Source organism: Salvia splendens, chromosome 5 (assembly GCF_004379255.2).
Source record: "Salvia splendens isolate huo1 chromosome 5, SspV2, whole genome shotgun sequence".
NCBI lineage: Eukaryota > Viridiplantae > Streptophyta > Magnoliopsida > Lamiales > Lamiaceae > Salvia > Salvia splendens.
Window position 1 is genome coordinate 37,513,593 of NC_056036.1, and position 25,127 is coordinate 37,538,719.

The 25,127-nt window shown below is 41.7% G+C and overlaps 1 protein-coding gene across 1 annotated transcript; it reads left to right on the forward strand.

Annotated features, from left to right (window-relative positions):
- The first annotated feature begins 6,531 nt into the window (after positions 1–6,531).
- On the forward strand, positions 6,532–14,555 carry LOC121805756 (WD repeat-containing protein PCN-like). Its single transcript, XM_042205741.1, has 11 exons — positions 6,532–6,792; positions 6,883–7,026; positions 7,430–7,748; positions 7,855–7,918; positions 8,079–8,192; positions 8,312–8,474; positions 10,301–10,451; positions 10,562–11,157; positions 11,864–12,045; positions 12,935–13,195; positions 13,907–14,555. The coding sequence occupies exons 1-11, from the start codon at positions 6,631–6,633 to the stop codon at positions 14,205–14,207; spliced, it is 2,457 nt and encodes an 818-aa protein (XP_042061675.1). The 5' UTR covers positions 6,532–6,630; the 3' UTR covers positions 14,208–14,555.
- Positions 14,556–25,127: the final 10,572 nt, after the last annotated feature.

Genomic DNA, 25,127 nt, shown 5'->3' on the forward strand with positions numbered 1-25,127 from the left:
TACGGGGTGTTTGGTGGTACAAGTACGTTTACCTTTGCGAATGGCTATGGGTAACTCATCAGAAGGAGGTGGATCTTCAGAAGCTGGAGGTGAAGATGACTGTGGCAGTGGACATGAGACTATTGGTACTGTTTCAGGGGCTTCAGGGGCTGTTGCAGGTCGATGACGTCGTGTATAGACCTGTAAAAGAGGAGCAGGAGGAGCAGAAGACATAGGAGAAACAAAAGTTTGGGCAGGTAAAAGAGTAGGATATAACTGGCTGGTTGGTTTAGTTTGAGAATGAGTAAAATAAGGCTGAAACTCAAAGAAGGTAACGTCTGGAGAGATATAATGGTGTTTGGTAAGAGGGTCAAAACATAGGTACCCCTTTTTGGTTCTAGAATAACCAAGAAAAACACACTTAATAGAGAGAGGAGACAACTTATCCAACTCAGGAGTCAGATCATGAACAAAACAAGTACATCCAAAAATGCATGGAGGAATATGATAAAGAGGTTTATCGGGATGAAGACACGAAAAAGGAATATCCCCATGCAACACACTAGATGGCATCCTGTTAATAAGGAAGCATGCAGTAAGAACAACATCAGACCATAGATACTTAGGCACATGCATGTGAGACATAAGAGTACGCGCAACATCTAAAACATGACGATGCTTACGCTCAGCTACCCCATTTTGTTGAGAAGTGTGAGAGCAAGAGGTTTGATGAATTATACCATGAGATTCACAAAAAAATGAGATAGATTGTTGTGTGAACTCAAGAGCATTATCAGTACGAAGAATACGCAGATCAACAGAATATTAGGTCTTTATTTCATGATAAAAAGATTTTAGAACAGTAGGGACTTCACTTCTGTGTTTAAGAAAATACAACCATGACATACGGGAATAATCATCAACAAGAATTAGAAAATACTTGAAACCCCACCTGGACTCAATCATACTCGGACCCCAAACATCACAATGAACTAAATAAAAAACAGAAGAGCTACGAGTCTCGACTCGAAAAGGAAAGGAAGTGCGATGGTGCTTGCCCAACTCACATGACTCACAATTAAAATCAACAGACGCAACTGGAACTAGACTACGAAGGCTGGAAGAAGACGGATGACCAAGACGACAATGCCACTGATATGGAGACACAGCAGCAGAGAGAGCACTAGGAGAGACATGTGAAATAGGATCCAAGTAGTACAGACCGCCACGCTTATGTCCTCTACCAATCATCCTCTTCGTCTGCAGGTCCTGAAGGATACAATATAAAGGATAAAAAGTGACAGAACAATTGTGAGTTTTTGTTAGCTGGCCAATAGATATTAAGCTGACTGGAAAATTTGGGGCAAATAAAACATTATCAAGAGTGATATGAGTAGTCGGTTTGACAACACCAGTGCCAGTCTGCTCTTCAACAAACAACGAGGCACCACCGCTTTCCCGCCGGATCGAGGTCGTCGTCGACTTAAAAAGTTCATCGCTTCCCCCGTCACGCGGTTTTCCTAGTTACTATTTTTGTTTGGATCTAACACCAAATGTTTGAATGTTGCAGCCATTCCGCCACACAATCTCAGTGAAATAGGAAAATGTGTGTGGGTAGAAGTTGTAAGGAATATATTCACATGCGCACACCTCGTTTACCGCGAATGGCTGCACATTTGCGTGAGTAAAGGGGTGTACCATTTATGGCATGTAGGCTTTTCACACCTTGACTTGACATTCTCGGCAATTGAGGTAGAATATTAGTCATTCGACGCTTTAGGGTGTCCACTATAGGGGGCAGACAGCCACCTCCCACCGCCGCCCCCCTTCTCGAACCGCCGCGCCTCCGCGTCAGCCGCGGCTACTGCAATAGACAGCCGCGGCTATAGCCCCACTCCTTCTCTCTCTGCCACCCTCAGCCGCGTCCTCGCCCCGCACGCGGCGATTCCGCGTCCGCCGTCCCTCCCCTCACCCGCCGCGTCCACCCCCGCGGCGGACACCCTTCCCACTATAAGCCGCCCCGCTTCCGCCCCGCCATCGCCCCGCTCGCGGCTATAGCCGCGTCCACGTTATAGTGTCCGCCCCCTCCCACCGCCGCCCCCCTTCTCGAACCGCCGCGCCGTCGCGTCAGCCGCGGCTACTGCAATAGACAGCCGCGGCTATAGCCCCACTCCTTCTCTCTCTGCCACCCTCAGCCGCGTCCTCGCCCCGCACGCGGCGATTCCGCGTCCGCCGTCCTTCCCCTCACCCGCCGCGTCCACCCCCGCGGCGGACACCCTTCCCACTATAAGCCGTCCCGCTTCCGCCCCGCCATCGCCCCGCTCGCGGCTATAGCCGCGTCCACGTTATAGTGGACGCTCTTAGGGTGTCCACTATAGGGGGCGGACAGCCCCCTCCCACCGCCGCCCCCCTTCTCGAACCGCCGCGCCGTCGCGTCTGCCGCGGCTACTGCAATAGACAGCCGCGGCTATAGCCCCACTCCTTCTCTCTCTGCCACCCTCAGCCGCGTCCTCGCCCCGCACGCGGCGATTCCGCGTCCGCCGTCCCTCCCCTCACCCGCCACGTCCACCCCCACGGCGGACACCCTTCCCACTATAAGCCGCCCCGCCATCGCCCCGCTCGCGGCTATAGCCGCGTCCACGTTATAGTGGACGCTCTTAGGGTGTCCACTATAGGGGACGGACAGCCCCCTCCCACCGCCGCCCCCCTTCTCGAACCGCCGCGCCATCGCGTCAGCCGCGGCTACTGCAATAGACAGCCGCGGCTATAGCCACACTCCTTCTCTCTCTGCCACCCTCAGCCGCGTCCTCGCCCCGCACGCGGCGATTCTGCGTCCGCCGTCCCTCCCCTCACCCGCCGCGTCCACCCCCGCGGCGGACACCCTTCCCACTATAAGTCGCCCCGTTTCCGCCCCGCCATCGCCCCGCTCGCGGCTATAGCCGCGTCCACGTTATAGTGGACGCTCTAACACCCTATTTATCTACCCCATATAAACTCGCCTACCACAACCACCTCCACCATTCATTTCTTCACTCAACAATAGCAATAATGCGGCCTATCGTACCTCAAAACGTGTATTTGTACATCGATGGTTGGCAGGCTGCGGATGACACCATCTTGCTATACTTCATGGTTGATGATCGACTGAGGAGAGCATGCTTCAGGACTGAGGAGAGCATACTTCATGTTTGATGACACTAGCGGATGACACAAAAACAAACTTATTAACACACAACGCCGCCTGAAACAAGACAGCAAACAAACCAAAAATGGCCGAGATGAGATAACAACGACGGTAGTTGACGAGCTCTCGTTGTAAGCTCTACCGTTTGATGACCGACTGAGGAGAGAATGCTTCGTGATGGTGGAGGAAGGTGTATTTAAAAGCATTTCAGACCGCGTATAATGAAAAACATTTGGAGGGACATTTGAATGTTTCAGCTTTAGTTTCCCGACTTAATTTTAGGTAGAGGGGTAGTTGGAGAAATTATGTAAGAGTGATGGGGACATTTTCGTCAGACAGCACACAATCTCGCATTTTGTCTCTCCAAATATGAAACAACAAACACCCTACAATGACGCAGGGAGGGGTTTGTGGGACTGCCCATATTTATTTAAGTCAAGAGATGAATCTTGCATTTTCAAATAGGCGTAACCGAACTACCCCTAAATGTGAATGACTTATCCTCTTAACTAAAGAGACGAAGATACGTATAAGAGACTTTTGGGAAGAAATGCAAACTACCACTATCTGCATTTTTAAGGCGTGCCTTACCCCAAAACTTTGGCCTTCCAGGGACTAAAAATGTCAAAACCAAACACAAGTTAATCCATATATCAGCCACTAAGGGAGTGTTGGTTTGATATTTAAGAACAATTAGTGGCTGATATATAGATAATATACCATCAATTCAAACTCCACAAATAGAAATGGAAAACCAAGAAAAATGTTTCTACAAAATGATTGTGTTATTATCTAAATGAAAGATAAACTTCAATTCAAACACACTCCTACTTTTGTCTTTAATGATTAAGAATTGGTGACTCTTTAATAACACTATACGGGGGGAAAGTTTAGTTTTTTGCTCATTTATTCTTTCTTTCATATTGAATGATACTCCCTTCCTCCCATTAAATATGCAATATTTGGAAATTGGCACAAGTTTTTATGTAGTGTTATTTTGTGAGTTAATGAAGAGAGAGTACAGTAAGAGAGATAAAAAGTAGAGATAGAGTTGTTTCTATTTTAGGAAATATTTCATTTTTAATGGGACAATCCAAAAAGAAAAACGATTCATTTTTAATGGAACAGAGAGAGTAATTTTTTCCCCTCCAAGTCAATTTCTAGTAGTATGTATTATTGATTTTAGGATGGACACTGAAGAATGAAAATAATACTAGTAGGTTTCGATATGAAAGAAAAAAGCTAACTTTTTTGGAGGGGAGGGGGGATGAGAGGGTCAGCCATTAATTAAGGTAGTTGTAATGTAAAACTACTCTCAGTGTAAATTACTGAGGATATTCTTATGCCTGACATGACTCTTTAAAATGCTATTTTCTTATTTAAAGTTTTGAAGAAAAATATTCAAAATTCATCCTAGCATGTGTTTTTTTTTTGCTCAGATGATTTTTATATAAACTGATGATTTCTATATAAACTGTGGAAGCAACCAAAGGTATGGTAAATATGAAGCAGATAGCGCCCCTGGAAACTTCTACCAAGGTAAAAACTGGAGATTCAGCGACACCGGCAAGTGTTGGAATCTTATAAATTTGGAAAGAGTAATCTTCTCCAAACAGGCATATTAAGCATACGCCTGCCCCTGCCCCTGCCCCGGTGCCCCCTCTCATTGACTTATTATGGATTTTGTTTGAGAAATGGAAACTACACAGTGAGTGAATCTCCGCTTTTCGGAGATCATGTTTACTAATGACACAACTTATGGAAACCTTGGAAGCCGTGTTTTTTATATTTATATTCAGGTTTTCATCTTAAACATCCCCAACTTTACATATTGAGTAACATGGGCGATAGGGTGTACTATTATAATTAAAATTTCTGAATAAAGGAAGAATATTTAGTACGCAATTATTTGGAGAAAATTTATTACGCAATTAGTTACACATCAGTATGCTAAACTAGTTGGACTAATATACATACCATAACATTTAATCTTAATTAGCCTGACAAAAGATTCAATGCAACTACATGAATTTTGATAAATCTTCAAGGATAAAGATGGATGCTCAATGTTAAGACTTTTGAATGTTCAGATTATATAAAATTATCTATGTAGTTTTAGCCTCAAATTTGCAAGAAGTTATCCCAAAAAATTAACCAATTTAAAGTAATAAGAAAAGTTAATTAGCAGACTGAAAAAAAAAGATTTCATTACATGTATTAGAGAAATTGTATATTTGCACGCAACACACCATTTGCGTTACTTAATTTATACCTCAGCCCCATTTTGGGAGAACATAATACATAGTTTCCTCATTTGCATAATGCAATTATATTTTGTTTGCTTTTGTCCATCAACAAGAAAATCACCCTTTGTCCCACTTTAAGTAACACATTTTTCATTTTAGGATGTCTTACTCTAAATGACACACTTCTAAATATAGAAACATCCTCTCTCTTACTTTAATTTTTCTACTTTATATACAAAACAACACTACATAAAATTCCACATTGAATTATAAATGCTTCACTTTGAGCAGGACAAAAGGAGTATTTGAGAGCGATACTTTTAATTAGTGGATTAAACATTCTCAAAAGACTTGGCGATAATCTAAAGATTAATTTAGAGTATAGCTTATTTACATGGAGAGAAGATTTGAGCGTCTGGATGATAAAGAGCTGAAAAATGAAATACTACATGAAGCGCATAATAGTTCATATTCAATATCTCATGGAAGTACTAAAATATATTGTGACTTGAGGGAATTTATTGGTAGCTTGGTATGAAGAGATATGACATAGAATTTGCATCAAAGTGCTTTACAATTCAATAAGTTAAAACTAAACATCAAGTCACGTCAGGTTTGTTGCACCCAATTAGTATATCCGAATGGAAATAAGATTGAATTACGATGGACTTTGTGGTGTGATTTATCACCTCAGAAGAAAGATTCACTATAGATGATTGTTAATCTATTGACCAAGTTAGCTCATTTCATTGCAATGAAAAACTGATTATTCAATAGAAAAATTAGTTGAGTTATATATCAATGAATTTACGAGACTACATGGAGTACTATCTAGGTAATCTTCGGATCCACGATTTTCTTTAAAATTACGAGAGAAATTGCAAGTAGCTTTGGATTCTTGACTATACTTTAGTACAATTAGTTAGTACTAAGTAATACATTGTCTTAAGCAATATAACTAAATTTAAATATCTACTGCTCCAGTATTACTTAATTATTATAGCTAGTTAGAAAAAAAAGTATGATTGGGCCTAAAACACAAACAAATGGATTGTCATAAGATTGGCCTATGTAGACCCGGAAAGAGAAATCGAATAAATCCGACCCGGGCGTGCGCTCTTAAACCCTACTTCGTCCCCGCTTCATTTTCTTTCTGATGCTTCTCTTCAGTCGTCCCACATATTTCCTAAAATTTCCCTAAATCTGGAGGATTCTGTGAAGATGCTAAAAGTTCACCGAATCAATTCGGTGGAATGGACCCCGTCGCCGGTTGTAGCTCTAGCTACGAGCGCTGATAGCTCGCAGGTCGCCGCCGTTCGTGCCGACGGCTCGCTCGAGATTTGGCTTGTCTCTCCGGGTTCTGTCGGCTGGCACTGTCAGCTCGTATGCCACACCATACCCTATGATTTTTCTTGTTTCTGTTTTGATCAATCATATTTTTATGAAAATTTTGTTTTTTTGGGTATGGTGTAGACAATACACGGGGATCCTAATTCTAGAGTGTCTTCGCTGGTTTGGTGTCAGTCCGGGCCGAGGGGTGGACCGTTGGGCCGATTGCTGTCTTCCAGCATTGACGGGTCCATTTCCGAGTGGGATTTGTTCGATTTGAGACAAAAGGTTAGTGCGGCAGTTAAAATTTTTCTATTCTTCTTCATTTGATTTATCCGCTCTGTATTAAATAAGGAAATACATGTATCAGCTGCCTTGTTTAGGAGCTTAGTTTTACAAATTGGGAGAATTTAATGCATGTATAAAATGGAAAAGTGCTAATGTTTGGTATTAGGATGCATTTTACTACCATCTTTATTGAACAATTGCACGATACCATAAAGTAGCTCAATATAGGGCTAATAGCATGTAGTATTAATGTGTATTATAATCTGTTAGACCTCAGGTATAGGGCTAATACCATGTCTGTTAAGGTTTTCGGTTTTTGGGTCAAGATACGAGCTTTAGGCGTTTTTGGTGAAGTTATTGATGGTTACTCGCTTTCTTGCTTTCTCGTTTTGTACTGCTGCAGACAGTGCTAGATTCTATTGGTTTCTCGATTTGGCAAATTGCTGCAGAGCCATGCAATCATTTGCGTCGCAATGAGAGGCAGGGAGCAAAAACTTATCAGAATGATCAGACTAGCACATCAATTACCGGTGACATTGATGATGAGGAGAATAGTGAAAGTGAAGATGAAGACGATAATAAACGTGCTGAGCTGGTTCATGAGCAAATTGACGCTGAAAGTACCCGGCTAGCAATTGCCTGTGACGATGGTTGTGTCCGGATCTATCGTGTTTCTGATGCAGAAGAACTTATTTATAATAGAACGTTGCCTCGGGTCAGTGGTGAGACATCAAGCCCTTGCTTAATTGAAATTTTTTTGTGGTCAAACTTGTTTGGGAGTATAACATGCTTATGATTATTACTTATCATTTGTTTCTCTTTTTTCAGGGCGTACACTTAGTGTAACCTGGAGTTCAGATGGAAGTAGGATTTATTCAGGGAGTAGCGACGGGTATGCTAGTTTTCCATCTGTGAATTTGAGTGAATCTGAAATGCTGGGCCTATAACATTTCTTTTGGCTTGTGGATGGGTTTCACGAGACTGTTAATACTTTTTTGTTTTTTAGTTTCTGTTAACTTACTGGTTTTTATTTAATTTTATTTCATGTTCAGGTTCATAAGGTGTTGGGATGCTAAGTTGTCTCAGGAGATATACAGAATAACTGTTGGTCATGGATATCTGGGTGGTGATAATGATCTTTGCATATGGTCATTAATTGCATTAAGGTAAGAATGGGTCAAATTGCTCATTTTGTATTTCTGCATGTGAGGCTGTGTTTTTACATATTGGGATGACATTGTTTACTAATAGACTGTCCACTTTGGTCTGCATTTTATGGTATCAGGTGTGGGACAATAGCCAGTGGGGATAGTACTGGTTGTGTGAAGTTCTGGGATGGTCAGTTTGGAACACTTTTGCAGGAACATTCAAATCACAAAGGTGATGTAAATGCTTTAGCTGCAGCTCCCAGCCATAACAGAGTATTTTCTGCTGGTTCTGATGGTCAGGTAAATTCATATGCTTTTTTTTTGTAAAATACTACTCCCTCCGTCCCAAGGAAGATGACCCCTTCCTTGGGCGGCACGGGAATTTAAGTAACTTTATTTTGTGTGTAAGTGGAGAGAGTAAAGTAAGAGCAGTGTTGTTAGGGTCGCGGGGCGCCCCGGGGCGATGAGGGGGGACCCCGGGTCGCGGGGCGATGGGGCGACGAGGCGAGAGACCCAAGAATCGGGGCGCCAGAATAGCCTAATGATGATTATATTTGTGTCTCTTTTATATGTTTATTGTTTGAATGTTTATCACATCAAATAAATCTACATACATCATTACTCCATATTAAAAAAAGAAGATTAGACGAAAAATATAAATTTTTAAGCAACATAACATAACTAAATAACTGAATTTTATTATAAAAAATCATCAAAGTTCCAAAAAAAGTTGCAAAACATAAAATAATTAACTAAATAATATCATCATCACTCAGAGGTAAGTCCTCTTCTCCTTCATCAGATACAACCAAATTAATATCTTCACTGTCATCTTCATTATTCACAAGAGTATAAGCACGCATAGAGCTTGAGGCTTGTTCTCTTGTGCTTGTGCTACCTCTAGTATGGTACACTGCTTCCGACGCTCCAGAAGCTCTACCATCGTTTAATTTTGGGAAATTGTTTATAATTCCTATATTCAAAATTTTAGTAAAAAAAGATGAATAGCAAAAGTGAAAAAAATGAGGAAAAATGATTAAAAGTTCATTGATTTGAAATAATATTGTAGAAAGTGAAAAAAATGAGAAAAAATGATTTCTACAATTTAAATTTATTTCAAACACCGCATCACAATATATCCACACTACTAAATTTTATTACTGCAATAAACACTGTGAATGTAATAACTATTTTATTTATATTGCATAGTTAATGTTTATGTTATTAGTAAAGCGTACTAACGGAAGAAGTATTTATTTACTTTTAAAAATTGAAAAAATAGACAATTTACTAACATTATTTCTATTATCAGGAATTTTCAATTCCATAACATAGATAAAAGAATTGATTATGTTGATTAGTCCTTCTCATTTCCATAACATAGATAAAAGAATTAATTACTTGTGTTAAATAAGTATACTAAATCAGTGGAGCCGAGTGATTGACGGAGACTGTGAAATAATTATCCACTGCAAAGCGGTGTAGGTGAGCCATTTCCCAATCAGCTCTGTATATAGGTGAAAGCGCTCAACATTTATCCACTCACATCAATTTCTCGTTTCCATCAAACCTCCAATTGTTTCTGCTTCTCCCTCCTCTCTTCCCGTAAAAAAAGTGAATGGATGCCTTTGTTTCTCAATTAGGCTCCACGGCGACCCAGCCGACCCAGGCGCGCCCCACCGTCGCTCCACGGATCTCGCACGACCCCGCCGCATCGGGGCGATGTCGGTCTCGACCCTTGCGACCCGCGACCCAAGCGCGCTCGGGGCGCGATTTTAACAACACTGAGTAAGAGAGAAAGAATAAAGTAGAGATAAGGGTGTTACCATTTTTAGCAATGGGTCATCTTGGTTGGGACAAACTAAAAAGGAAAGTGAGTCATCTTCAGTGGGACGGAGGACGGAGGGAGTAGTTTTTATCTATGCTCTGTGATTTTGACAATATCCTACTCTTTCATCATGGTTTAACTCATAGCTATTTTTGCCTTGAAAATGGTTATTGAATATTCAAGCTTCTGATCTTGTTTTGCTGCAAACATGATCGTCCCTTAGTGCAAATGTTTGCAAATGATCTTATTGATACTGTAATTTGGTTAACTATAACCTATGATAATTGCCACTTTGTAGATCATACTGTATAAACTTTCTACTGAGGCTGTTGATTCTGGAGATGAAAAATTTGTCCCAGCTGTCAAGAAATGGGTCTATGTTGGCAATGTGAGATCTCATACTCATGATATAAGGGCATTGACCTTAGCTGTACCTATCAGCCTTGAAGGTAGATTTATTTGCATAGTTCTAAATTTTCTGAATTTTTAATAGAACTGTTTCCAGTTTCGACCACCTTAGTCTTACTGATACCTAACCTACATATTCTCCCATTGGCAGATCTGCCTCCTGATGAAAAAGTTAAGAGGTCGCGAGGTCCGGACAAGCCCCTTGATTTCAGTTACCATAAATGGGCTCATTTGGGTGTGCCAATGCTTATATCGGCGGGCGACGACACTAAACTTTTTGCATATTCTGTAAAGGAATTTACTAAGTTTTCTCCTCATGACATATGCCCTGCACCACAGAGAATGCCAATGCAACTTGTTATTAAAACACTTTTCAATCAGACACCATTACTTTTGGTTCAGTCTGCAAATTTCTTAGACATCTTTTGCGTGCAATTGCAAAATGGTAGTGTAACTGATATCGGTCCTAGCTCATCTGGTGGGTCTGCACGTACTGATTTAGTGGCCAGAATTAAATGCAAGGTTTCTCGGAAGATCATTTGTAGTACAATATCTTCATCAGGAGAACTAGTTGCCTACTCAGATTACATAAAACCTAATTTATTTTATTTAAAAAGAATCAAATCAGGCACAGGTTGGTCTGTAGATAAAAGGAAGCTCCCTCAGGGATTGCCATTTGCCCATTTCATGGTTTTCAGCTCCGACTCTTCGAAATTAATACTGGCTGGGCAGGACAGAAGGATATATGTATGAATTCTGTTTTCCTTTTTCTTGTGTATGGATATCTATTTGCTGCTTCTATTATTATTCGTAGGTTAGGGTGGCACTATGAGAGATCATATGAAAAATATCTTTTTTCTGAGGGGATAGATAATCCTAATTTAAAAGCTTAATATTTTACTACCGAACAGCATATTCTCCATTTCCACTTTATTGCAAAAACATCTTCTGATTTTGTATTCATAATGAACTGTAGGTGTGAACAAAATGTTGTAATTCTACACTTTCTTGTGCAGTTTATACCTTCACAAGTTTTATTCACCTTGTGCTTGGTGTTGGTTATCACTAGTTTCTCTGTCGTTTTATTAGTAACAAAATTTATCAACAGTAATTACATTTCTTATTAGTTGTTTATGTTGAAAGTCTTTGCATGGGTCATTACTTGTTATACCTTCAGCTAACAAGGTTTGGGGATTTGGGCCTAGATAATGAATCTTCAGTTTACAAAAGTTTTTGCGAGTGTTTAGTTTTAGAGTACTTGCTGTGTTTCTAAGTAGATGATGTGAATGAGTTTAAAATATGTTAGGGCTCCCGTCTTGTTACTTAAGTAAATGAGATGTTATCTGGCAAGTGAAAAGTGAATTATAAATCAGGATTCCTAGACTTTACATGTACCAGTTGTTGTTGAATGGTTTTGTTATTATTTCTCTGAAAACATATGATCATGTTGTAGGTTGTAGATGTTGGAAATGAGGATCTCCTCCATGCTTTCACTCCTTGCCGGAAAGAGAATGTAGATGGTCTCCCGCCTAGCGAACCTCCCATTACAAAAATGTTCACAAGCAATGACGGCCAGTGGTTAGCTGCTGTCAACTGCTATGGAGATGTCTATATTTTCAATCTTGAGACACTGAGGTATGGTTGATGCCGTTTTTTCTTTTATTTGAGTTATTGGATATGCATTAAGTTTTCTCTATTAACTGCATGTCTTTGTAGCTACTAGTGGTTGTATAAAAGCTTCTGACTTTAGTTTAATACTCCCTCTGGCCCACGTTACTTGAATCAGTTCATTTTTGCACTTCTTTTAGAGAAATGATAATAAATAGTTAAAATAGAGAGAGAGAGAGAGAGAGAGTAAAGTAAGTGGGAGAATAATGTACATGTAGAGAAGAGTCTCATCTTTTGTATCCTCTCTCTTACTTTACTCTTTCTCCACTCTAACCATTTATTATATTTTTTTCAAAAGGAGTGCAAACAAGTGACTCAAGTAACATGGGACGGAGGGAGTAGGTTTTTATGTATATTAACGTACTGTATTATTCTGCTATATTTATACTGATGCGCAGTTATTACTCTTGTGGCAATGGCTGCTAGCCCTGAGGTTAACACATAAATGTAGTAGTTTAAATCTGTGTTGTTCAGGTACCTAGCTTATTTGGTAGTGGCATATAAAAAGCTATTATGATATTTCATTTGGAAAAAGGGTTAAATACTCCAAATTTCCTGCAAGTTTAGACTAGTGTCCGAAGGAATTTCAGTTATACATTCATCCCCAATGTTTCCCTCATGACAAGTGTTAGCTAAAGTACAATGATAATTTCACAAGGGGTTTATTTGTACCTTAACAGGAGCACTTTTCAAGGAAAGTATGAGGGTGTCTTTGACCCTTTCCCTTATTTTATTTAATACTGATTCTGGGAAGCATGTAATAAGAAGAATATGAATCTGACTCACTGATTTTTTTTCTCGGAAGTAGACTTGTTGAAGTTTGCATTCTCATTCTAATATATTATTTTGAATACAGGCAACACTGGTTCATATCAAGACTGGATGGAGCTGCGGTTACTGCTGGTGGTTTTACTCCTAAAAATAGCAACATTCTTATCATCTCCACCTCTTCAAATCAGGTTTATGCATTAGATGTGGAGGCTAAACAATTGGGGGAGTGGTCCATGCGTCACACATTTTCTCTGCCAAGGAGATACCAAGAATTTCCTGGAGAAGTTATTGGTCTTTCGTTCCACCCATCCTCAACTTCATCTTCTGTCATTGTCTATAGTCCCAGGTAAGATCATTTTCCCTTATACTATATGTAATCATGTAGTACATTTCAATGCAAATGTGAAGATTTTGTTGAACTCATGCTGTTTGTAATGACCAGGAAACTAAATCTTAGATAATGATGATAACTAAAGTTACCATAACACAGATGCAGGCCAGATCAGACAGCTTAGTGACTTAGGGCTGACTTTATCAACTGGGTAATGTAAGTAGAGGCTAGAACCTTAAACGGACTTTCTGCCAGGGCCAGATTATTCTCTAATGTTCCAATGACTATATAGGGGTAACAAGCTCAGTTCCTTCCATAACCAAGGCACGGTAGGGAGCTGAGTTAATTTTTGTTTTTTAGAGCTGTGAGCTAGCTAGATAGCTTACATGCACAATTAGCTTTTTGGGTGAGGGAAATAGTTAGTTATTATAGGGAAGCTTTGCCTATAGTTTTTCTTGTATTACTCTTTTGGTTATGTATTAGACTGATTGTAACATTGAGTAGTTAAAATCTTCTTTTGGGTTGTAAGAGGGGATTCTGGGCTAGAGATGATACAAGATGGTATAAATATCGAGCTGATACTTGACTGAAAAATTCAATCTTGAGATTTGATAAATCATTATGATTATTCATCAGTATTCAAGACCTCAAGGAATACCAAAACCGTCTTTATTTCCTGCTTTCTGTTTTTCTTTTTTCTTGAGTTGACCACTTCTGGTGTTACAGGGCTATGTGCTTGATCGATTTTGGGATGCCTGTCGACAGGGATGATGACACTGACTTGACAAATGGTCTGGTTTCAACAACAAGAAAGGTACACATCAATGGAGTGAGTAAGCGGAAACGACAGGGTTCAGAAAATAAACACGGCGGTAGAAAGAACTTTGAATTTTGTGCATTCAGAGATCCTGTTTTATTTGTTGAGCATCTATCGAAAAACTCTCTCTTGGTCATAGACAAGCCATGGACACAAGTTGTTGGCACATTCGACGCCCAGCCCGTCCACAGACATATTTTTGGAACATAACACTGTTACGGGATGGGCTTCTTACAGCGGGAAGGCGGCGAATGTTGCCTTCATCATTTTTGATCTTGCTTCTTTTTTTTGCTCTCTTTTGGTGTTGGATGTGGGTGGGTTGGGGGGAGGCTTGGCCGTGTTGTGCAATGTATGGGTTGTAGCTTTGTTAACAAATTAGTTATTCAATGTTTAATACTATATCTGATTTACAAAATCTATAGTTTTTCATTGCTGTCTTGAATGAGGAGATAATGGGCTGTGTGGATTTTTGTTCTATATGCGATTTCTGTAAAATGCAATTTCAGTTTGGATTCAAATTTTCAAAATAAAAAATTCTGAGCCAACTCAGTTTTGACCTTCCAAAATTCCAGCCTATAAAATATTTTTCATTAGAGTTGAGAATAATACTATCTTGTACGATTTCATTGTTGTTGAGTTTATGGTTTGGCTACTGTTTAAATGATTTGATATGCGGTGAGAGTAACACATGTTTTGTTATACTACAACTTATACTTGATACTTTGTCGCATGAGTTGATTGTTGTTGGATAATATGGTTAGGTTATTGTCATTGATTTGATTAATTATGATAGATAATAAAACATGATTTGCGGTTTTAGATCCTAGGATTTGTGTGATCGAAATTAGAAGTTCGGTTGGGTTCGGTTCTACCTAAAGAAAAAGCTATGTCGATTTTAAATTTTACTTCTTTCCGAATTTGAAGTTTTAATTGCATTGACCCAAAAAATTGAACTTTAGCCGGTTTCAATCCTACTTATTAAAGAAAAGAAAGAGCGAACTATATCAAAAGTCCCTAACGTTTCCGTTTGTGACACTGCAGGTCTCTAAGGAAAAAAATATCTCCGAAAGTCTCTAACCTTAAACATAATCACCTTAAATATAATCACGTATCTTGTTTTTTCTGACTGAAAGACCCTTCGGCCCTTAAAGGGCATTTTGGACAAAGCCATTACAGAATCTGCAGTGCCTGCAGTGGCGGCCTGCATGTTGCACATCGAGCACTGTTCATCGCATGTTGCGATTTGACATGTTGCAGCGTCGGTTCGTATACCCTCTCTCTCGCTGAAAAATACACGCCACATATATATATACACTATGTGTTCATTTACTAAAGTTTTACCAGAATTCAAATATTTCATAACATCACTCACTCTTCCCTCACCCGCCTAAACACTCTTTGCAAACCCTATCTTCTCTTGCATGAATGGCACCAAAGCGGAAGCGCAATGGATCCTCAGGCGCGTCCTCTTCGCGGAATTCTTCTCGTCGTAAAAAGGAATCCTCACCACCGCCCCCGCCCCCGCCACCGAGACATGTACCGGAGGTCATAGATGTAGATAAAGAAACATGGGATGTCCGAGATCTTGAGCTGGATTTTTTCTACCCGGAAGAGGAATATAGTAAGTTATGTTTTTAGTTTCATTCGTACATCAGAATTTCAGTGTAGATATCATCAGTTTGTGATTTAGGGCTCCGAAATTGATTTTTTTGTAAATTTGTTTTGGTTGTTTTGGTTTGATTTTTATTTTGTTTTTCCTATATTGGGAATTTAGGGTTTGATTTTTGTTTTGTTTGTCCGATATTTTTTTTCCTTGACAGAGGAAGATCCTGGAAGGTTTTCCATTGCTTTAAATCATGGTGATTCATTCCTCTTTACCAAAGAGGAGAAAAAGTGTGTTGGGAGGTATTTGACTTTCTTCGACTTCTGTACCATAGACCAATTCGAGCTCATAGATCTCTCGAGTATGGTGTTAAAGTTGAAGTATGATAGGAAAATGATATGTGAGTTCTATTACTGTGATCCAAAGTACAGTAATGACTGCAAGGGGGTTTTAATAGGCGGTCATTTGATGCCCATTATTGAGGAGCCACATCTAAAGGATTTCCTCAAAGTGGCGGCTACTTCCACAAGGCTAGTTCACATGCACGTTATGGAGATAACCCGGGCGGCGGCTTTACTGAAAAAAATGAAAGATGAAGCGGAAGAGCTTCTTAGATTCAGTGCGTCGAAACCCCCACGAGTCATCATTGAAGAGATTGAAGAAACTGAACCGATTGTGCCAAAGCGTCAACCGAGAAGGAAGAGGAGGCATGACGATCAGTTGCAAGGGCACCGGAGTAAGCCTTTGATGATTGGCTGGTATGATAGGGATATTGAGTTTGAGGAATATCTTACAAAAAGTTTAGAAGATGATCGTGCTAAGAGGAAGAGGGACGAGGAGGTAGCTCGTCAAAATTTGGAGAAAACATTTGAAGAGGTAGCATCTGAAAAAAAAGTATCATCCGAATCAGTAACATCCGAAGTTGTAGCATCTGAGGTTGAAGTTATGCCGGAAGTTAGGGAATCAGTACCATCCGAAGGTGTAGTATTTGAAGCGGTAGCATCTGAGGTTGAAGTTATGCCGGAAGTTAGGGAAGCAGTAGCAGAACTTGGAGATGCGGTACCAGAACCAGTACTAGAACTTGGAGGAGATGTTAGAGATGTTGGAGGAGTAGACTTCCATGCACACGTACCAGAGGTAATGAGTTGTGATTTACATGATTGACTTAGTACCCCGTTTGTGATTTTGTGTACATTTGTGTATTGTAGGATGTACCTAGACCGTCATGCGTTGAACATTCCAATCCGATTGGTCCAAGTTGACGACCATCCAATTGAATCTGAACCTGTAGTTCACCAACCTGATTCGGATAGGGCAGGAGCATTTGTAGATGAAGAAGATGTGTACCAACCGTGATAGACGGTGGGTGTGAACCATAGTCGGACATACGGGTTGACAATGAATTCTTTTCGATCCTTGAGGACATTACCCATGAACTGTTCATTTCCGAAGTTGACACCTATGTGCAAGAATCAACTCCAACTGAAGCTGCGTCTGAAACAGTTGTAGGAGAAGTACCACAACAAGTTGTCCAAGATGATGTTTACCTTCCTTCTTTCGAGTATGCCCCGGACGGATGTCATCTTCATAGTGAGAGATATACGAATGATGACGAAGACGATGAGGTCGGCCATTTTATATCGTTAGCCAACATGTGTCGAGATGAACATTTGTTTACCTCATTCTATCAGTTGTTATGTCAGCAACAACAACCGGAACAGCAGCATCGGAGTGCCGAGCCGGAGACCGAACGAGAGGGGTTTGGAGAGCAGAATGGTGAAGGCAGTGGAGGGTCCAACAAATGGCGAAAGTATTCCCCGGTTGTGGACAAAAGGAACTCGTCGTCCGATACAAACCCACTATGCGAGCAAGAAACCGTGGATGAGCTTCAAGATCTACAAGATCTAGAGGATTTGGAGGGGTTGCAGAGAATGAGTGTAAAGTACACTCCTTTCAAGCTGACCAAGAAGCTTCCAGTTTGGAAGCCTGGTGATCTTTTTAAGGATCGAGATTTCTTCTACAAGGTCATGCGGCAGTACGCGATAATAACGAGACGACGTGTGCATATGAACAAAAATGATGGAAAGAGACTTCGTGCCATCTGTAAAGGCAAGGCTTGCCAATGGTATGTGTATGCAAGAAAGATCGAAACCCACAACAACACTGATTATGAGGTGGTGAATATGCAGAGGAATCAAGCTCACACGTGCTCGCAAGTGTTGGATTGGAAATGGCTCACGGCCAAGTGGCTGGCTGAGCGTTACATGGAGAAAATCAAAGCCAATCCTCACATTCCTTGGCATCTATACGGCAGTGTGTGGATGAGGAGTTCAGCCTGAAAGTTGGTAGGATAAAGGCTGATAAGTCGTATTCTAGGCCTTTGTTACGGGTCAATATGATGTGCAAAATTGATTATATCTGCAAAATAGTTGCTCAAAGTGTGCAGGTTAAGTGTTCTAGCAAGTAGGGAAGTTTCGGAATGTTCAGGTGAAAAAGGGCGCCAGCATGATCTCATACTGATCAGTATTCGTGCTGAAATGACTTGAGATGGAGAAGATGGATAGCTGGGACGGATTACCCACAATTAAGGGCAAAGAAGTCAACTTGCAATGAGGATTTACCCTAAAATCAAGGGTAAGCCTCCCTATAAAAGGAAGCCAAGAAGGAGAGAGAAAAAGAAAAAAAATCCACATTCACTCATTCACCACCATCTTTAGGTAGAGAGTTCTCTCGATAATACCAGTCTTTCAGCCGTGTCCCGCTTCTTGCCTCGCCGCAGCCATGATCACCTGACGCCCAGATGTTCCCAGAGTTCCAGTCATCGTCCGTTCCAGCCAGCAAGACCGTAGCTTAGAGATTCCATCGCCCGGAGTGGCAAAAACACTTTTATTTACCTTCGCAGTTTAATTTTCCTTGCTTTCCTTACGTTGGATCTTTGTTGCTTTTGGATATTTTCTGCTTTTGAAGTACTTGTTGAAGATCCGAACATGTTTATGCTATGAAGTTGATTTCCGTTTCGTTTATTGTGTTGTTTTCTTTTCCTTCCTTGCCTAGTTAGCTTAGATCTAAAGTTTCTTGGTGTTTTAAGTGCTGAATCTCTCATTTCTGTTTTACGTAGCAAGTTTCTCTAGGATAGTATAAGCCGGTACTGTTTGATTGGGAAGTGGATCGTTGCATGCAAAGCTTAGTTTTAATTTCCGAATCGTTCTTCCATGTTGACCAGTATGCAGAAGTCCAGTTCCAGTGTTTGATTTCGGATTTGATTTCGTAGTTTTAGATCTGTGTTCGCGAGTTGATAATCTGTGTTTTCCGTGTTGAATCTGAAATTGTTATCTGAATTTTGGATGTGTTTGTTGAAGAAGATGGTGTCTATTTCAATTGGAGGGGATCACTTACTTTTTAGATGCTTTTTTGCTTTTGTCCTTCACTTTTAGTTAAGCCCTGTCAGCCTAGTCACTAAACTTCCACTACCCTCTGAATATTCCGTTTAGCCCAAAATAGAAACCCGTACCTTCTAAATATTTTCTGTTACAAAAATGTCTCCCCATTTCACGTACACAGTTACATTCCAGATGTCTTTCATACCGTCTGACCAGTAAAACACCACCTTTAAGTTCTTGCCTAGGTAGAGACTCAACCCAAGCGTGGTAGCTAACCAACCTTTTCAAATATCACCGCGGTAGTTTAAACGCACCATCTCTGTGGGATTCGACCCTTATCACCACTATACTGATCAGTAGGAGTGGGTTGAGGAATCTTTGAAACCAGGGTCTAGGCTTAGTTAGGATCTCTATCCTGACCAGTAGGATATATCCTTGCTTGAACGACACCTACGCACCCCTGGTCCTTTCAAAGGCATATCGGGCAAGAGACACCGCATTAGAATGCATCTTCGGGAAGACGAGACTCCAATACCGGAGGCTGTTCTACTACAAATCTGAATTGGAACGGACACACCCTGATTCAAGTGTGCACCTACACTATGAGAATTTCAGGGATCCTGAGAGTGTATGCCCCAGATTCTTGAGGTTTTATTGTTCCTTGGGGCCTTTGAAAAAGGGTTGGATGTGTTTTTTCCTTCCAATTATCTTCCTAGATGCTTGTTTTTTGCGAGGTATGTATAGGGGCCAACTGATGACGGCCATTGGAATTGATCCCAACAACGGTTGGTAGCCTATTGCGTGGGCAGTGACTGAGGCAGAGAGCTACACTCAGTGGAAATGGTTTCTCTCCTACCTAGCCGAGGACCTTCAATTGCATGACAATGCCCCTAGATACGTCTTCATGTCTGATCAGCAAAAGGTATGTGTTATGTGATTTCAACATAACGTTTATACTTCAAATGTGATTTTTGAAATAATTATACTTTGTTTGTGATTTGACCTATACATTAATACTTCGATTGTGATTAGAGTTTTTTTACAAGTGTTGATGTTAGCTGCGTGTTATGCTGTGCTATGGGTGTACTTTGATATGACATATTTTTGTACTTATGTACATTATACTTCTTGTTACTTTAATATATATGTGCTAGTGGGTGTTGTGTTGTGTTTCATTTGTAGGGTCTTGCAAAAGCCATTCTTGAGGATTTCCCACAGAACGAGCATCGCTTATGTGTTCAACACATATACAACAACTTCAAGAAGCGACTCATCGGGGAAAATTTTAAAGAAATATTGTGGGAGCTTGCGTCGAGTACAACCAACGAGCAATATGTGGAGCGGATGGATGTGTTGCGGACTATAGGATCTCTATCCTGACCAGTAGGATATATCCTTGCTTGAACGACACCTACGCACCCTTGGTCCTTTCAAATGGCGCCGTTGCCGGGGATGGATGGCGTTTTTGAGTTGCTATTGTGTGTGATACTTTGGTGTATATATTGTGTATAATTTTCCTTTTTCTTTTCATTTCAGTTTATGAGCAGTAGCTCGTCTCCTGATCAGTGGAGGCCGAAAATACTCAAGCGAGGAACTATACTCGTAACCACTCGTTCTGGCCTGTCGACCACCTTGTCTGACCTAGGCACGAGTAGTGACGAAGAGAAGGGCACCATAGAGGGACCAATACCAGAAGAGAAACCACTGTTGGAAGGAAACCCAAGGAAAATGGCCAACCGGGGAGATGAAGACCCGGAGATCGGGACGCTGAACGCACATACTGAAGGAGAGCCCCCTCAAGCCATAGTCGTTACTCCAGGGCAAACCGCCTGCGATGTGAAGCCTCATGTGATCGCGATCCTGCCTACATACTGTGAGAAGAGCTATGAAGGGCCGTATGAGTTTCTTCATGAGTTTTGTAAAATTTGTAGGGCGCAGAGGAGACCAGCAGGAGCGACTGAGGATGATTATAGGCTGAAGGCTTTACCATTTGTGCTCAAGGGGAAAGCTAACACCTGGTTCATGCGCCTGCCCGCCAACTCTATTGAGACTTGGGCCGATTTCAAGTCAGCATTCCTGGTCGAGTTTTTTCCGTCATCCAAGACAAGCGCGCTGAAGAGGGAAATAACTAATGTGAAGCAAGGGTATGATGAACCCTTGAGTGATTATTGGGCAAGATACATGGGTCTTTTGGAATCATGTCCCAACCATCGCATGGCGGACATTGAAGTACATCATACTTTCTACGAAGGTATGAACGCGGTAACCAAGGACCTGGCAAATTCATCGTCAGGAGGAAGCTTCACGCAATTACGGGTCAGCGAAGCGAAGAGAGTCCTAAGGAAGCTACTGAATGCAAAGAAAGAGTATGACCATTCAAGGGAAGGATACAACCGAGAGCGGGCTGCTGTTGCCTCGTCTACTGATCAGGAAAATAAGCTGGAGCAGAAAATGGATTTGAAAATGGATGAGCTGAAGAAGTCACTTCTGAGTGCGATCGAGAAGAGCACTCCACCACCTCCCCCAGCTGGGAATTACAAGGGTGCAGAGCAGGGAAATCAAGGACCGAACTATGATCAGCCTAATGACTTCGGGAATATGGAGCAAGTTAATGCTGCGGGGTACTTCAATTCTAGTGGGCATTTGATTCAAGGTAGACAACGTGATGCACCATGGAGGGATCATCCAAACTTCCGATGGGGTGACGGAAGCCAAAATCAGAACCAAGGTCAGAACCAGTATAACCCCCATCCGAACCAAAACCTTAACCGTGGACCAGCAAACCCAGACTACCAGCCCAACTGGTCAGGAAGAAACCAACATCCCAAAACCAAAACCCACAAAACCAGAACCCGAACCCTGTCTATGTGCCGCCCCACCAGAGAAACTTCCAAAATTTCCAAAATCAGCCGAACCCAGGACCCCAACACCATCAGAATCAAAATCAATTCCAAGGCCAGCACCAGAATCAATATCCTCAAGATCAGTACACCCCTCCTGCCCAATATAACCAATACCCGCCTAATCAAGGCCAGCAAAACTCCCAGAACTATCAACACCAAGGGCCGAGTCATTTCCAAAATTCGAACATGCCAAGGAGATCCGTTGAGGACATGATGGGTGAAATGCTAGCGTCACAACAGAGCATCAAAGGAGAATTGCAATCCCATAATGAGGTCGTGCAGGGGATGCAAAATGCCCAGAAGGAACATAAGGCGAATATGGATATGATGAATAGGCAGTTAGCTCAACTGGCCAGTTTGGTGGGTGATTTGAAGGGAAATGCGGGGAAACTCCCATCTACAGTCCAAATGCCCGAAAAGGCAAATGTGAGTAAGGTTACGTTGAGGTCAGGAACTACTTATGACGCGCCTCAACCGAAACGACCTAGTGGAGGATCCAATGGAACGAAGATAGGAGGCGATACCATTTCAACGGAAGAATTAGGGAGACCTATGCCTCGGATGCAGGATCCATTCTTCTTGGATGATACACCAAGTGTAAGAGGTGAACCCGACACCCTACTGACCAGGAAGGAACCTCCTCAAGAGGAAGAGCCCAGAATGGAGGCCCAGACCCATGAACTACCCAAGAAAGACTCCAAGAAGGTTACTGAGGGACCAGTAGAGGAGAAAAAAGGGGAGAAACCATTCCCATTCCGATTTGTTACAAAGAGGAAGAAAGAGAACCCGGTTGACTACTTGTCGATTTTTGGGAAGTTGGATGTCACCATACCATTCCTCCAAGCCGTGAAGCTACCCCCTCTTGGGAAATTCATAAAGGACTTCATAGCCGGGAGAGCCCAGAAGGATGGCAAGATTATGGTGGAAGGGATAGCGTCAACAATAGTGCAAGAGAAGTTACCACCCAAGAGAGCCGACCCAGGTATGTTCACCCTACCCATAACTGTAGGAGATGTGAAGGTCGAACATGCAATGTGTGATTTGGGGGCATCTATAAATGTCATGCCATTGTCTATCTATAACCGGTTGAAAGGGGTGAGGCTGTCAAATACTAGGGTGTTGATCCAACTGGCTGATAGGTCGTGCATAAGTCCTGAGGGAGTTTTAGAAAATGGGTTAGTAAGAGTGCATGATTTTACATACCCTGCTGATTTTTATGTGATCAAAATGAGTGAGCATGAAGCGAGGGAGTCTAGTGGAGTCTTGTTAGGAAGACCTTTTCTGAGAACGGCCAAGACAATAGTGGATATGGCTGAGGGGACTATTTGCATTGATTTTCATGGGGAGAAGTTTACCTTCGATATAAATGATGCCATGAAGAAACCCATCGATTCTGAAAATCTATGCTATGTTGATATGATTGACCCCCTAGTCCAAGATTTTCTTGAGACCGAACTATTGCAGGAGAAACTCCAGGCTTTAGATGTTTATGAACAGGCTGACATAGAAGCTGTTGCATAGTGTGATCTGATCAGTAGCCAAGGGTTGACTGATGAAGAAATAGAAGTAGCGATCAAGGAATTCTGTCAGAAATCGGAGTTCATTGGAGCCGCAGAGGCTCAGCTACCAGTCAGTATAGAAGAACCATCAGATGGAGATTTAGAAAAAGAATGAGAGACTGTGATAAAGGTTCCTTGTGAGGGAAAAAGAATGAAACGCCTTCCCGAAGCCTTTGTCTCATTGATCTCGTGACGGGCCTTCCGGGCAGCTTAAGGGGAGTCGTGGTCGGGTCAGCCCGGGCCTTGGACTTCCCGTTTATATCAGACTGAGAAAAACCCCTTACCCGAAGACACACTTCCACCCTAAGTTGAGCTGAAGAAATTACCCTCGAATTAGAAGTATGCCTTCCTCGGAGGTGAGGACTCATATCCAGTGATCATCAGTAGCAGTCTTACAAGGGAACATGAGGCTAGGCTGCTGACTGTGCTGAGTAAGAACAAGAAGGCGATTGGATGGAGTCTTATAGATTTAGTGGGGATAAGCCCCGACGTCTGCATGCACCATATTAGGCTGGAAGAAGGAGCGAAAGCACATAGAGATGCTCAAAGGAAGGTAAACCCGAACATGCGAGAAGAAATATTGAAGGAAATCTTGAAGTTGTTGTCCCTAGGAATTATCTATTCAGTGCCGGACAGTGAGTGGGTCAGTCCGATCCACATGGTTCCAAAGAAGTCGGGAATCCAAGTCGTCCAAAATGAGAGGAATGAGCTGATTCCAACGAGGCTAGTCACGTGCTGCCGAATGTGCATCGACTACCGAAAGCTAAACAATGCAACGAGGAAAGACCATTTTCCTTTCCCTTTCATCGACCAGATGTTGGAGAGGCTAGCCGGTAAGAAGTATTTTTGCTTTTTGGATGGATACAGCGGATATTTCCAAATTTACGTGGATCCTGAGGACCAGGACAAGACGACCTTCACATGCCCATTCGGAACCTATGCATATAGACGCATGCCTTTCGGCTTATGCAACGCTCCAGGTACGTTTCGACGATGTATGATGAGCATATTCTCCGATCTAATTGAAGATTGTATAGAGATATTTATGGATGATTTTACGGTCTATGGAGATTCTTTTGACGCATGCCTTCATCACTTGGACATAGTTCTAGAAAGGTGTCAAGCCAAGAGCTTGGTTTTAAACTTTGAGAAGTGTCATTTTATGGTCACCGGGGGTATTGTTTTAGGACACGTGGTTTCAGAGAGAGGCATTTAGGTGGATCAAGCTAAGGTGGATGTTATATCAAAATTGACATTCCCTACTGATCAGAAGGGAATAAGGGGTTTTCTGGGGCACGCCGGATTTTATCGAAGATTTATTAAGGATTTCTCCAAAATCGCCCAACCCCTTACCAGACTACTTCAAAATGATGTGGAGTTCGTTTTTGATGAGCAATGCAAGGCTACTTTCAATCTTCTCAAGGAAAAGCTGATATCCGCACCTATCAAAAGGGCACCTGACTGGAACCATCCTTTCGAAGTAATGTGCGACGCCAGCGATTTTGCGGTAGGAGCCGTGCTGGGTCAGAAGATCGATGGGAAGAGGTACGTAATTTTTTATGCGTCCAAGACTCTGAATCAAGCCCAGCGGAATTACGATACCACTGAAAAAGAGATGCTGGCAGTGGTGTATTCTTTCGAGAAGTTCCGGCCATATTTGCTGGGATCCAAAGTCATAGTGTATA

Bases quoted from the DNA above. Each gene is read 5' to 3' on its own strand.
- LOC121805756 (XM_042205741.1), top strand. From the start codon at position 6,631: ATGCTAAAAGTTCACCGAATCAATTCGGTGGAATGGACCCCGTCGCCG. The intron at 7,749-7,854 runs GTGAGACATCAA...CTCTTTTTTCAG, and splicing joins AACGTTGCCTCGGGTCAGTG to GGCGTACACTTAGTGTAACC. The intron at 7,919-8,078 runs GTATGCTAGTTT...TTTCATGTTCAG, and splicing joins TATTCAGGGAGTAGCGACGG to GTTCATAAGGTGTTGGGATG.